This window comes from Sinohyriopsis cumingii, unplaced genomic scaffold (assembly GCF_028554795.1).
Source record: "Sinohyriopsis cumingii isolate HCF-2022 unplaced genomic scaffold, ASM2855479v2 utg000913l, whole genome shotgun sequence".
Lineage (NCBI taxonomy): Eukaryota > Metazoa > Mollusca > Bivalvia > Unionida > Unionidae > Sinohyriopsis > Sinohyriopsis cumingii.
The window spans coordinates 3,093,571-3,109,622 of record NW_028315943.1 but is presented as its reverse complement, the minus strand read 5'-3'; the positions used below and the strand labels follow the sequence as shown (position 1 = coordinate 3,109,622).

Below are 16,052 nucleotides of genomic sequence, written 5' to 3'. Positions count from 1 at the left end.
TACCTTAAATTTATACATCTGGATTAAATATAAGGAAACTACAGCATTTCGTTCAATCTTTTATTAATATAACATGAAATTATGGCGATATAATATGAAAAAGTAGATTCACGTTCTTCCTTATACTTGTGTTTACAAAATCAGCAAATTGTTTACAAGTCGGCGATTGGCCTTGGTGAACCTGATCCGTTGATTGCATGACATCATATTGGAAAATTGTTTGCCAAAGAAAATGACAGCATTTCTATGATGGTGAAATATGCACAAAATAGCACAAAGTCCAATACCTTTGCTTCATCTTGAATAACAGAATTACAATTTACAGCATAGGGAATTCAATTTTCTGAATGTGCACAAAATAATCAATGTAATTTTGCTGTGAAGTTCATGAAGTGAAAATAGCAATACAGAGCTAGCGTTTCTCTGTGAAATTTAGTTCAGAATCGAACCTAACTGTCATTTTTAAAATCAATCCCATCATTCAAATATGAAAAATGCTGAAATTTGCAAGCTCTTTAAACATCCGAAAGTATATACAGGTTTCTAGCTCATTAAACAAGCATTAGTAGGGGAAAATCAAAGGGGTTACTTTTTCTTTCACTTTTCAATTTCAGTAGAAACTGCAAAACTGCGGTGCATAATTGAGAGACTCGTTGTTGCAAGCGTATCATATGTGCAGTGTGCACGATGTACAATGTGTTAGTAAAATTTCTGAAGATGGGGTTCAACACGAGCAAAATAAAGTCAAAAAAGTATCTATATACATTAATTACTGGGTAATCTTTATAAAGCATAGCATCGAGAGAGTGCACCCTTGCCATCAATCAGGTTTCACTCAACAGTTTTGCATTCGGTATGAGAAATAGCCAATATACTGATGTTTAAAGAAGAACACATTATTGCTTATGATGAACTAAATTAGTTTTTCTCACCGTTACTCTTTACTTCATGATTCAGATATTTCGCTTGGGTCAGTGTGAGGGTCAGCTGTAAAAGCATAACGTCAGAAGGAACGCCCAGTTTCAGAAAGGCGAAAATGTGAGTCACATTTAACGTGAAATTAAAAAATGTTTTCTAGCTAACATTTTTCAGCAAAATCAAACAGGGTTAACATTGTCATACGAATACAAGTTTGCCCAAATATTCGAACATACAAGGTAAGACGAAACCATCAGCTAGACTGACGTAGAAATTTTCTTCCGATCGTAAGAATCTCATTATTTGTCAGCTTTGACAGCAGCAAATGAACATCAAGCACACGACATGCGTGTTAGAAGGAGCATAACCGTAAAGACACAGGTGATCAGTAGATATTTAAAGGTAGGAATTTCAATGTCGGGCTAGTAAATCTTCTGAACATTAGACATGGAGTACAGGACCCAGCGTTTTGGGCTGAGAAGGTTGGATCTGGTCCATCCAAATGCCCTCTTTGCATCTTTGGACACGAGTTTCTGCTTGATTCTGCGGGCTGAAAAGAAAAATATATATAAGGTACACATCAGCTAGGCATGGTAATAATTAATGTTACGGACATCGACTGTTGAACTATTTAAATTTCGTGAACATAGAGATTTAAAAAGCTGACTATTATCTTGATATTTCTAGATATACCACAAAGCAAAATAATATATACCGTTACAAAAACATGTCAGGAAAGTGTGATATATATGTTAAAATATGTATACAAATATTAGATTACAAAGAAAAATTGTTCCGTTCATTAAGATTTCTTTTTCTTAATTAAATATTTAATTCTTTCAAAAATGAATTAATTTACTTAGCAACAGACCAAGCTGAATAATTACACTTATTGCCTGTAATGTGCGCACCTTGATGTTATTAGATGCGACAACTTTCACCCTTTTCTTGTGAACATTATAATATTAAATCTGCACATAGTAATATCCGTATTTTACAAAACGTGTTTCCTATCTGAACAAAGCATACACCGTGTATTTATAGGTTACTGCATTTGTATGGGAAAATATGAACGAGTTTTGGGATGGAATACTGCACGAACTTGTGAGTGCAGTATATCCTTCTGACAAAACGAGTTCATATTTTCCCACACAAATGCAGTAACCTTTTTATTATATGCTCATTTTTGTATTCTACCTAAGGTTTAATTATATAAACAAAATACACTACAAGAAACAACGTAAATGAATGAATGCCGTATTCCAAACTAAATACACAAGCGCAGATTTGACATTACAAAATGACATCATTATTAATGCGCACATAGCTCCGCCCAGATAAATTTGAACTTAGTCGCGCGGTCGACATAAGTTTTGAAAGAAAATGGCGTGTCTAGTTAAAATTGAAATTTGCAGTCGTATTGTGAATGAATGCGCATTGCAACGACTTTTCCATTTGATCTGCAGTGAATATATTTTGGGATTTTGTTTGGATTCGACGAAAGTTTGTGATTTTGGACTGGATTCATCCGTGCAAATTATACATGAAATACATTGGATTGAAGTGGCGCGGGAGAAGCGTGTTTAGGTCTGCAAATGTGTTTCTTTTCCTGTCACTGAATGTTCAAAAAGACGCTATGGAATTTAATGCTTATTTCATTTTGAGTGCAGTAAGGAGGATGCAATTGCACTTATCATCGAAATTACTGCACACTTTCGAAATGTGTAATCCAGATTGAAAGCCTATGACATGGCTCATGTAATTCGGATTTGCAGAATTAAGAAAAAACATTTTGAGGAAATTCAGGATGTAAAACTGTAAGTATATTTTATTTTGCCATTCTTATCACCAGATAAAGAGGACAGTATATGCCTTGTCACTTGTATGTTATTTGTAAGGACATAATCGTCCGTCTTTTATATAATGCAGCTAGCCTAAATCCGTAACATGGTATCAACGCGGAATGTGCCAAAACAGCTGGGGGGTTTTTTTGCAGTCCACGAAACATGTTTTAGTTCATTCAGAAACAAATTTAAATAACCACAACGTAAAGAGCCTCTTACGCGAGTGTATATGATTTGTTTACAAATCAAAAGTGCTGGTGTCTGCGTCATTGTTTGTTTACAATAGAAAGTAGTTCCTTTATTCACGTGAATGCTATATGTGTATTGTAGCGCGCGTTCAGTATCGGGGAATATTAAACGATTTTGACACTGTAAAGTTAACGTTGAAAAAATGAACATATAATAATACAAAATATTGTCCTATCTCAACGTAGTATACCCTGTGTATTGCAACACCTTTTTCATATCTGAACATTGTAAACCTCCCTGTATTATGTTATGTATATTTAATTTAATTGTTTGCTAGTTTTATTATTTTTTTATTAGTCTATTACATGCTATTGTAATGTAACATTGTATGTTGGATTTGACTTTGTCTAAAATTGAATTCATTTTTGCTTGACCCAAATTGAGTTTTTTTATTTTATTCTGTGTAAGCAACTAATACACAGTTAAATTATTGTCAGTGTTTATGGGATTAAAATCAGTATTATTATTAAAATATATTTATTTGAGTCTAGGTCTAGGTTTTAGAATTTCCTAAGTGAAGTTTACATAATCCATGTTATGGTTGCATTTTGTAAACATCAGGCTCATTCTAGAAGGCTATTTTTCCATCAGGTAATGGTTTGTTGTTAGAAAATACTAAATGGGACATAAGGTCAAGCAGATAACTATATAATCTTGTAACTGAGATGACTTTTTGGGGAAGCGTGCTTTAAGATCTAGCACTCTGAAGTTGCATGATATTCTGAGACCAGTATTTCATTTTTGGGCTGAAAATTGTATTTCTTTAAATCATTGATTTCAAGGGAGTATTTCCTCTGGAGATACAAATGGGCTCTGATAAAATTCTTGGACAGAGACATTGACTAGAATTAATAGGGAATTCAAACGTGGAATTGTATTACTGTCATTCAACAAAAGATTGTTGATACGTCAACACTCTATAAGCCACAGCTGACACATATGTTGGACTTAGTCCAGACATCTACTGAATTTTATTCAGGACTTTAAATTATCCGGACTTGTGTCTGTGATTGCTGGATTATTTGGCGGTTTAGTTCGTAATACCGTACTTTCTTTTTACTCGTTTTCAGATTGTATTCTAGAGAAATAAATTATTTGTTGAATCATACAAAGTTTGTTGTCTTTCACCCTTTTCTGTTACTTATTTTAAGAGCATAGACTTGTAACAATTACAACTCTTTCATTTAGTCTCAAATTAGTATACCCCAATGTAACACATTTTGCTAATCTCATCATTCTAGACCTCGCGTATTAAAACACTTGTACATATCTGAACAAAGGATACCCCGTGTATTACAACACTTGTACATATCTGAACAAAGGATACCCCGTGTATTACAACACTTGTACATATCTGAACAAAGGATACCCCGTGTATTAAAACACTTGTACATATCTGAACAAAGGGTACCCCGTGTATTAAAACACTTGTACATATCTGAACAAAGGGTACCCCGTGTATTACAACACTTGTTTCTTTATCATTTTGCTTCTATACTTGAATCACATCATAATATGCTAATCTACCTTGAATCTCTCCACAAGATAACAGTGATATCGATGTTTTCTCAACGGTTATGAGTTAGTTATCTGCACGGGCTAGGTACCTCGAGTTTACGTTAGAGTTTATTCTGTGCAACATATTTATTGTAATAAGAAAAGATGAAATTCCTAAGTCGCACCTACCTCGTCGACAACTTGTCCAGGAACCATTCTGAATATACAGACTTTCAGAAGACTTCACATATATGTTGGTGTGCTTATCTGAAAATTTAAATTGTGCATATATATATATATATATATATATATATATATATATATATATATATATATATATATATATATATATATATATATGGCAAGAGAGAGAAAGAGAGAGAGAGAACGAAAGTGAGAGCTAGGTGATGATGATGGTGGTGGTGAGGATGAGGATGAGGTAGAATAACCAATTATTGATGTGATGAAACTTGTTGTCAGGAAACAGTTTTAAGAATAACCACACACTCACGTGTAATAGGAACACTACTCCTAGTCCCAGAATTATTGTCGGCAGGTCGACAGAGGGCGCTGTATACGCTCTTCTCCATTTGTGGGGTCATCAGAGAGACAGAGAAGCGAGGGAATTCATCAGCCTTTAAAATAAAGAGCACTAACAAAATAAAAATAATTTTCTTGTGTTCGTAAGTTTTTATCTCGCTATCTCTATTGTGCAGAAAAACGGTCTCACTTCTGCTGGTCATTTTTTGTCGTTATGCATGATACCCGTCTACGGAGATTGTCCAACTATACAGCAATATCAACATCTTACAGAGTGTACCTATTGTTACTCCTGTCAAAATACATGAAGTGAACCTATATAGACAGTAGCTTTATGTTAGGGAATACAATACAATAATCAAATAATTAAATATTGTTGCTGTCAGTACTTATAGTTAAAATAATTTCATTTCTACACTCAGCAACTTTATGAAATAGAATTCATCAAAATGTATGTATCACCTGCGGTCTTGACCATCAAAATTAAAAAGGGATGCGATTGAATGCACATGTTTGGCTTTACATACTTCTATATGACGATGGTTTTAATCGATACAATTTTTTTGTTAGCTAAATTATAAATAACTAGTTGAATTTTGTAGGTAGCAAATACAGGTTGTTTATGTTGGTGTGCCCATGGTTTCCGTGTGTTTGGGAATAATTCGTCTTTCAATTAACGTAATATACATGACTTACGTGAACTAGCGGGGTCTTATATGTCCATGACATCACTTCTACCAGTCTTCGACTTAAAACCGAGGGATCCACCTTGGTAATACTGCAATGATACATTTAACAAGCTTTTAAATTTACACTTTATATTATACATATTTTATACGAGTATATTGTCACAAATCCAGAGTTCATATCTTTTATTGCACATTCTGTATTATACACATCCTCTACGAGTATAGTAGCAGAAGTGTAGAGTTTGTGTCTTTTATTGCACATTCTCTATTATACACATCCTCTACGAATATAGTAACACAAGTGTGGAGTTTGTATCTTTTATTGCACATTCTCTAGTATACACATCCTCTAAGAGTATAGCAACACAAGTGTAGAGTTTGTGTCTTTTAATGGTGATGAAACTATTTTAATACATAGTCTTGCAATCTATTAAAAATTTTTCAAAGACAGAGTAAATGAAAAGAGAAAGATTACATGGAAATTGGAATTTAATAAAGAAAAAAATATCCGGTCTTGGTTCAGATTTACTGGGAAGTCGATTTTGTACATGCTAACGTTGAGCAATTTCGTCGTATTTCAATAAATCTGGTGACCGCTTTTTACTGTACACTTCATTCTTTGACTTAGATGTATTTTGTTATATTACTCAGATGAATAATATATGCTTAGAAAGATGTTGTTATTTCTCATTGTTTTTATTATCGTTTTTTGCGGACTGCACACCATGTACATTTTCAGCATATACTATAGATACTTTAACAGCCTTCATAATGAACTTACTGATAATTCCTACATCCCCAATTTTATTTACATAAACCTACAAAAAGCAAAGCTTTGTATGATTCTTCTTAATTAAAAAATGATACTTTAAATATTATTTACAATAGAGTAAGATGACCAATTAACACGTTTAAATTGCATCTGAAGTACACAACTAAACAAAAACCAGAGCAGTGAAAAATGAGAGGAATGATCAATATGAACGGTTTAGTTTCAGTGTTATTTGTACTCAATATCATTTGAATTTTTTAAATATTCTCTTTGTCCTAAAGCAGTTCAGTAACGCAGTTATGTATTTATTTTTGCTTCATTGAGTGTGTTCCAAAATCACAGGTTTTGACTGGCATATGTATTGCTCAGTTGATGTGTCAGCAACCTCCAGGTCCGACATGATCAAGTGTCTGCCAGTAAAGATTGTCTAGGTTTACTCTGGAGCCGGTTTTTAGGTGTATGTCTGAATTATATATATATATATATATATATATATATATATATATATATATATATATATATATATATATATTGCTTTTCTCGTGTCAAGTATGTTTTTAAAGTCACAGTGTTGACGTTTAAAGGGTTTACAAGTTGGGACCCAAGAGCCAGTTTATGTTCCAATGTCGTAATCTAGAGTCTCGCTAAAATAGAGTATACGTATGTGCAATTTTGTTAACGACACATTCCGAGTCTTAGACAGGTGAAACTAATAACTTGGAAGTTGTTTTGACTTTATGTAAATTACTCAAATTCATCTAAATCCTGTATCTATGGGACGTATCAACATTCTAATCCGGGTTCGAGTCTAGGATTCTTCCAATATGGGTATGTGAGAAAGCTTGCCTGTAGCTTCTCGTGGGTAGGTGGTTCTTCCTCCACAATTAATACTGGCCGCCATGCATAGCCTATCGTGTGCTGAAAAACGGCGTTAAACCCCACAACAACAACAACAACAACAACATTCTAATCGTCTGTGACCATCTACAAGCCATGAAAATTATTTTCATTGGTTGGCACGGTGAAGGTGGAGTAGTATGAGGTTGTGAAGACACGCCTGCACTGAAAAACGCACTCACGAACGAATTGCACAAAAATAAAGGAAACGGAAATAAGGAAACGGACACACTCGTTTAACTTACTATTTGTCATTTCGTTTGGTCACTTCTCTGAGCATCATCAAGATTTTCTCAATTTTGGATTGAACGGAGAATACCAAACTTTCCTTAAGTCGTGCAGAAAGCTGAAATATAAAATGTTTTAATAATAATAATCATCAATCTGACTCTAGCTTTACCAATCTGTCTTTAGCTTTATCAGTCGGACTCTAGCTTCATCAGTAGAAACATAGCTTTATCAGTCGGACTCTAGCTTCATCAATAGGAGTCCAGTTTCATCAATCGCGCTTTAATTTGACCAATCTGACTCTAACTTCATCAGTCTGACCTTAATTTTATTAAAAATGACCATAGCTTCATTAGTAGAACTAGTTTTAATAATCTAACTCTAGTTTCATCAGTCGGACTACAGGTTTAATAATCGGACTATAGTTTCATCAACCGGACTTCAGCTTCATCAGTCTGACCCTAGCTTCATCAATTTGCATCTAGCTTTACTAAACAGCTTAATCTTTCTTTCTCAAACTGAGAATTTAAAATATTCTCGTTGCTGCTTGGGAAATTGTTTCCCGATTCTTCAGCAGGAATCAATCATCTGGAAGTTATTATTTTCTTTAATTAACCTTGAAAAATTGTGTTTTTATCTCAGATTAAAATATTAATATTTCTTCATTAAGCAATATCTCAGCTCTTATTTTCATTTTCTACGTGGATACAGGTTGATTGCTATAAACAAACCAAATGTCATATACTCATCTAATTCGCATCTAAATGTCATGCCTATATCTTGTTTTATTTTCATGTGTTTTCCGTTTAGGCATTAAATACAACAAGGATTATTATCGATTTGTAGTGTTACATATATCTGATGAAATTCATATTTATTTTAATGTAATTGTTTGTCAGTAGTAAATTTTGTATTCTATTATATGCTATTATAATGTAAATATATTCACTGGAGATGATATTTTTCCAGAAAGTTAGTTGATCTAGTTCTTGACCTTGTTTCAAAATTTGTAGCAACCTTCGTAAACAAGTTCTATTTTATTTTAAAATGATTGGTTGTCGTCAGGGTCATTTTTGGTGTACCTGACATAAACACGATCACGTGACCCCCCTTTCGATTTCGCAATTCCGGTTTTTCCATTAATATGCATTTGTTAGTTTTTATAGAGATGCTCTGAGAGAGATTTCTCAGTTTTGGGCTTTTTACACTGATGTCAAGTTATTTTGTTGTAGCCAGATTTTGAATTATAATTTACTTCAGATCAATTTCGAAAGGATTAATTCTTTTTTCTCTGGAAATATTTTGAGGAGTGTTCACATATAAATGTTTGGAGTGACGTTGCTTACAAATTTAATTTGGAATTCCAACACCGGAGTGCCATTATTTGTATTTCTACAAGGAACTGTAGATAAGCACATTACTGACTACAGCATATGTCATCGTCATCCATCTTGGATTTTCCACCAGGATTCGAACTTGAAATTATTAGAACATTTATTACTAGGACTTTTGCAATTTAATTCGTGGATTATTCTTAGATTATTTTTGGATTAGATTCTTGAAACCGTAAGTTCTTCTACTTTTTCATTTTTATAAAATTATTCCAGAAAAATAAAATATTTGTTAAATTTTAAAAAGCTTGTTGTTTTCACTCTTTTTATATTACCATTTATTCGAGCATAAACACGTATCAGTAGGATGACCTAAACCCATAATTTTAATTTGACCTTTGATATTGGAGTTAGACATGGAGTGAGTATTACAAACCAATAGTCGATGTGAAAAGTATAAGGTATTTAATACAAACCTCGCTGATTTTGGCACGAATTCGTTCTTCTGACCGCATGAGTGTGCATCTTGTCATCAATATAGTTTCTTCTAAATATGTACACTTTTCCTTAGACACTGATAGAGTGGTCTTTGATTTTTGGTAGGAGCCAAAACACATCTGAAATATGCAAAAACTGGGAGTCAAACAGCTCAAGTTTCTGAATCATATTCATTAATAAGACATTCTTGAGAATCATAAACGTTTCAGCTCAACTTATATCAATAAATTTAATATCATCCCCTCTTACGTTACTTTATGTTTGAAAGATTACTTTTGATTGGATAAGAGAACTTTTCAATACCGATTTAATATCGTCCCCTTTAACATTACTTTGAGAGTCCCAGAGTGGCCGAGTGGACTAAAGTGCTCACCATTACGGATCACTGCCATCTCACCCCTGTCTGCATGGATTCGAGTCTCGGACTGGGCCAATGTGGGTACGTGAGAAAGCTTGCCAGTAGCTTCTCGTGGGTTTTTGGTTCTACTCTGGGTTTATCCAGGTTCTTCCTCCACCAGTCACACTTGCCACCATGTATATCTAATCTTGTTCTGAAAATAGCGTTCAACCAAACAACAACAAAATTACTTTACTTAATTTTGAATGTCGCTTTTGACTGGATGAGAGAAGATACTCAATCTCAGCTCAGAATCAGAGTTTGTTTCATCTGCAGGCAACAGTAACGGCCGCGCTAAGATCAATGGCCGGATCATAGGAGTGGATACATTCGATACAAACATATATGACTTAAGTTTGATACCCATATGGTCAGGAAAGAGTAAAGAGTGCCTTGTACATAGTATTACTTATGTTTGATAATCACATTCCAGACTGAGTTAAAGACTGCGTTATACGAGTAGAAATCACATAAAGCTGAGACACACATTTAGTTCATAGAGCTTCCTTTCAAACAGCCGAGTGGCCGAGTGGTCTAAAGCGCTCTCCGTTATCTTTTATTGCACATTCTCTATTATGCACATCCTCTACGAGTATAGTAACACAACTGTAGAATATTAGTATCGGGTAATATTGGACGATTCTGAAAATGTGAAGTTAACGGGGAAAAAATGAGCAGATAATAAAGCTCGTTATGTGATTACATCATCCAGATGCAGATTTTATCGGCAGGGGACCATCGGGTGTTTTTCAAAATTGTCTTAATTAGGTATAATATTGACATGCAAACTGAACCACCATTGTTGTATCGTGGCCGCTATTTAGTTGAGATGTTTCTTAAATCGAGTCATGCTACTGCAAAATGGATTCGACAACAGCTCTATTCCCTAGAAGTCATGATTATGACCCGCGATGACAGTTTTGAATTTTCCGCAGCCATTCATGTCTGGATCAGTGAAAAAGCTTTTACTTCCACCGATACGAAAATTCAAAATTACTTTCATCACATCACTGGCGCGTACAGAGGAGCTGCAAACACCGCGTGTAATCTACAGCTGAAAAGTTGTATTAACTTTGAAGGCTCATCGCAGACCAGGCCTTTGCGTCTGGAAGATTTTTTTCTGGCTGACTTGTTGCCGTTCACAGTAAACCTTCAGAACTTGCTGGGAAAAAAATCTATGCAAGACGTATCAAAAATACTCATTCACGAGTTAAACTATGACTGGGACTGGTCAAACCGTTTTATCAGGATTGTGTCAAAGTGTTGGTTGTCTTGGAGTATCAATCCGTTCAGAGGTCGTAAACACATCGACGGACCATATCGGGTCAGTAATACCATGCTGTCGACCTAACTCTCCAGGTGCATACAGATAACAAAGAAACTTGTTTCCACGTGTTCATCATGTTGTCAGCTGTGAAATCATTTTCTGAGTAAATAGAACAGTCTTTTGTCGAATCGCATTAGCTAATTATAATCCAATCGTATTTGCGACCACATTGTTTAGTGCTGCTGTGACTAATGGAATACGTGCTACCCATTCATGAGACGCACGAAAGTGTTGACACTTAAGGGACAAATCCCCCAAAGACCGAGATTGCACTCTACTCCGATATCTCAATAATAATTCTTACGGGTATTGATGTCCAAATAACCGTTCTGCAAAAATACGATTAAATATTCCGACAGTACCTGAATGACGACGAATGTTGACACGTCCAACGCGAACTGGCATGCTGTGATCTGTTAACAGTGATGAAACAGATCGGAGAAACTATTTTTGTATCTGCTGGCAGCATCGACATTCGTTAACTGAGAGGTGTGCACTCGACCTTTTCAATCACGGACACGAACACCTGGATGAAACCAAACATCAGCCCGATGGACTTCATTCGGTATTTGGACATCAAGCCAACCACGTGAAATCTTTCTTGCCACTGAAGAGTAAATTTGCTACAAGTTGGGCAACAAACGGGATAGCAGGCAACTCAATCGCTTCAAGATCGACTGCGACGTGTTTTGTTTGCAACTCGAGCTAACTTGAACCAAAATAGTTCCAATTACTACCATCAACGTAAATTATGGCGCTTGCGGTTGGTAAAATCGTTAATGCAGCCGCTCATCGACGATTGTCACATTCATTGATAACAAATCTGGCAATGGGAAGTGAATTAGGAAAGCAGAGCTTTTTAAAAAGATATTATATAAAATTGATAATGTGTAATCAATGGATGAACTCAAATATAAATCTGATACAGCATTTGATATGGGCTCGTTAAAACCCGCTTACGCGACATATTACGGAATTAATATCGGTGACGCTGTTCGTGGATAGTTCACAGCCGCACCAAAACTGTTCAGGGCTCAGACCTAGCGCGCTGCATGAATCCTTAAACAATTTGCAATGCGAGTCGTTGATGGCATCATAAGCGTTATTCTAGATCCTATGAAACCAAATGGGGTCGCAGTCGGCTCAATCGCTTCGAGGTCGATCACGACGATTAGTAACTCTAGCACTACCAAAGCTATAACCAATGTCGCTACCATCATTATAAATAATGTCGTCGGAGTTTGTAAAATCAGCTTTCGAAATGGTATCAGAGAAAATTAATAATGTATACTCAATGGCTCAATTCATAGACATATCTGATCCATCATTTAACATGGACATGCCTTTATTGGTGGATGGAAGAAAAAGAGATTTTCAGTATTACTCATGCCCAGCCAGAAACCCCAATCAAATGTAAATAGAATTGCATGTGCAGGTCGCGTCTAGGTTCTTTCTTCCATGAGAGGCATTACTGGCAGTTGAGGGAAAACTTGTAGTGTCAACAAAGGTAACAATTATAATCCCAATAGCACAGTTCGATTTGTTAACAATAGTATATTGGCTTTGTTCAACAGTGCATGTTGTTCCCTTGATGGAAAGGAAATCGAATCCATCCTTGACAACATAGATATAGCGACCACAAGTTTCGCACTCGCGAAATACAGCGATGATTACGCGAGATCTGCAGGCCCACAATACTGTTTATGAAGGATACATCTGATAATGCAGATTCTCAACCGTATAAAATGAGGCGGCCTCAAAATCTTGCAGGTAACATGATGTAGCAACCGTAGTTCTTCGCCCTAAAGGTACTTTTAGCAATGGATTTGTACTGTATGTGTCTCTTAAATTTTCACTTTGTAACGTAAAACATTAAAGTATTTCTTGATATTACTAAACGTGTTGGTTTCACTTCACTCTGTTGCATAATTTAAGACCTAGAGTTGTGGCACATTACATACCCAAAAGTCATTGTAACTGTCAATTGTTTCCTTATTTATTTCACTGAACCCCAACAGCTATGCCTCTTTGCCAGATAAACACACACACACACACACACAAACACACACACACACACACACACACAGAGACACACACACACACGTACAGACAGACATACGTAGATTGGATACTTGCGATATTGAAAAGAGAGAGAGAGAGAGAGAAGGAGAAAAATATAAAACACCGAATCAATTAATCAGATAATAACTGAGTGAGTTGAGACTTACCCGTTCAGTGTACTGAATCCTTCTCAGTGTTTCTCTATGTATGCCCATAAGCTGTATAATGCGTGTTTTTTCTTCAAGCCATCCATTCTTTTCTTCGTATGTAAACCTACAACATATAAATAAACACAGACAAATTTAATTTAAAAACGGAATTGCATTATATAGTAATAAACATTGGCTCGTTGGAGCTACTTTAGCGATCAAAGTGAAGTACGAAATGCATTTTAATATGTTAGGAGACGATATCATCATTAGGGAATTACTGTCATTTTTCGGTAGTTTTGAAACCACTACTTATCTTGGATGTATTACTTATATTATCGAATACAATAATGCGTGCATATAACGATAGGATTCTAATGGTTCCTTGATAATTGCTCTATCCAATTTGTATGTACTCCATTCTAGATGTGAAAAGTAAATAGATCAAACGGCTAAATTTGAACTATTAAATATTTCTCATCCAAACGCGTATTTGAAATGTGCGAGTTGTGAAATGTAGGTGTTCCGGATGTGAAGATAAGATGAGGGAGATTTTTCTATGTCTTGACTAAGAAACAGAGTGCTTATCCTCAGTAATCTCCTCTGAGATGTACAAAGCAAAGACAAGCATTCAAATCTACGTCAAACATTTACTTGGTGAATTGCAGAGCTACAACTATATCTTGAGATTTTTTAAATTAATGCCACCTTCATGTTACTTAACATGGGATGAATAATAGTTAAACCTACAATCTGAATAGTTCCTCCAGTCTCCTCTCTTTTATGGCGGTATTTTTGTCACTTAATGCAAATGCCGTTTCCTTCACTGCGTCAAAAAGATCCTTAAACTCCGATATGAAATCTGGAAAACAAAATTCCTTTCATGTGAGCAAAATGTGGAGGTACACTGTACATTTTAATAATACTGTTTAAAGCCAGGTTGTTAGATAGTTTGGAAGCAACACTTGTTGCGATTTTTAAAACGTCTCTACTCGCATGTAAGTCAGGCCCCAGTCCAAACAAGATTGATTCTTTTATACCTTCGTATACTGCGACTGCAGATCAGGGTCTATGCTGTTTATTTTACTAATTATTCTTTACATGTTACTTAGATGAGATCTGCAAGCGCAATATGCAGTGGTATATCCGGATCTATGTAGTTAGCAGTATTATATGTCTTATAAACCAGTATAGACTGTACATAAATTTGAAGCGAAGACTGTCTTGCATGTATTGTATCTAAAGAAAGATTGCTTGTTGTATACACCAGTAAGTATTGTCATTTTTTATCATTTTTATGTAACTTATTTTTGTGATTGTCCGTCTTAGTAACATACTTTTATTATTATTATTATTATTATTATCATCATCATGTTAGTAATGATGGATATATATAAATTAGTTTACCTGGATCATCCATAGTTGCTAATTGTTTGAGAACAAAGATGCTGATGGGTAAGTTGTCGGGACGTCCATAAACCCGTCCTCCAAGTGCGGACGACAGTTTGTAGAGAATTTCAAGTTTCTCAAATCTGAAACGAGGTATGCTTAAATTCAATAAATACCTTTCAGAAAATGGTTTACCTTATCTTGACACATTTTAAATTTTGATGTATTTTGCTTTCTTATAATAAAATATAATGAAGTTTATTTCTGTTTTAAAGCAGCACACTGTAAGAGAGAATGTCAAATACGGTCCTTCGCAGCGCTATAAAGATCGAGAGCAAGATGGGACCTATTGATCAGAATATTGTTATAAACAGAATCGAAGAAAATTAAAATAAAATCGAAGAAAAATATCAGACAAAAGATGTACGATGAATTGTTCATATTGGTAAGAGTAGCGAATTTATGAAGGCAAATGGCATTAAATGTAAACTAAAAACGATGAAATCATGGACATCTCGCTCAAATAAGTACTCAAACTAATAATTTATAGCCATGATTTATAAAATGATGACGCTTAATTTCGTTCAAAAGAAAAAAAATTCTATAACCCACAGCTCATGCGTTGTTTGCTCCCAGTTCATTTTTACAGAAGTCGATTAGAATGTCACCTACGATGATTCTGAGATTAGTGAGCAATTGTAGAAGATGAGTGCTATTCAGTATATGTCACCCTCATTCATGACACAAAACAAACACAAATATCCAGAGAGGAATTCTTGGTCGTGATGACCACAGTGGCGACCGAATGTAAGCAGAGGTTTAACGTTAGTATAAGCTTTACGCTGATTTTCTTAACACCTTCACACATTAAACTTTTTAATTTGATTTAAAGTAAAACAAAACATGCTTCATAAATAAACTTACGCATCTCCTTCCTCTTCCGAAGGCAGGCAAGGAATACTAATGGCTTCCATCTCTCTATTTAAAACTTTAATGTTGAAAATAATCGCAAGTCGCAAAGCGTATTCCGCTGTGCACGTTCAAGTAGCTGAAAGTGATTTACGTGGAAACGTTGACGTCACTATTAAGATTGGGAACCTCGACGTCACGCCATAATGACATCGTCTGACATCATAGTGCCGTCTTGTCAAATATCATGGTAAGTCGTACTGTAGTATACAGTTCTGAACCATATCTTCACCCTCAGTAAATACCATAAATTCTTCCGTGTTTTGAATATCATAAGTCAGTAAGCAAAATTCATAA

The 16,052-nt window shown here is 35.1% G+C and overlaps 1 protein-coding gene and 1 long non-coding RNA gene across 2 annotated transcripts; both read right to left on the bottom strand.

Moving 5' to 3' along the window:
* Positions 1 to 575: 575 nt before the first annotated feature.
* LOC149773048 (uncharacterized) lies at positions 576 to 5,251 on the bottom strand. The gene is made up of 3 exons (XR_016417479.1): positions 5,239 to 5,251; positions 4,698 to 4,775; positions 576 to 1,468 (listed from the first exon to the last, which is right to left on the bottom strand). It is a non-coding gene; the product is annotated as an uncharacterized LOC149773048 (long non-coding RNA).
* A 4,142-nt stretch (positions 5,252 to 9,393) lies between these two features.
* LOC149773047 (uncharacterized) lies at positions 9,394 to 15,760 on the bottom strand. The gene is made up of 5 exons (XM_089946829.1): positions 15,711 to 15,760; positions 14,805 to 14,929; positions 14,148 to 14,259; positions 13,416 to 13,521; positions 9,394 to 9,582 (listed from the first exon to the last, which is right to left on the bottom strand). Exons 1-5 carry the CDS (start codon positions 15,758 to 15,760, stop codon positions 9,394 to 9,396), a joined length of 582 nt encoding a protein of 193 aa, XP_089802955.1.
* Between the last annotated feature and the right edge of the window lie 292 nt (positions 15,761 to 16,052).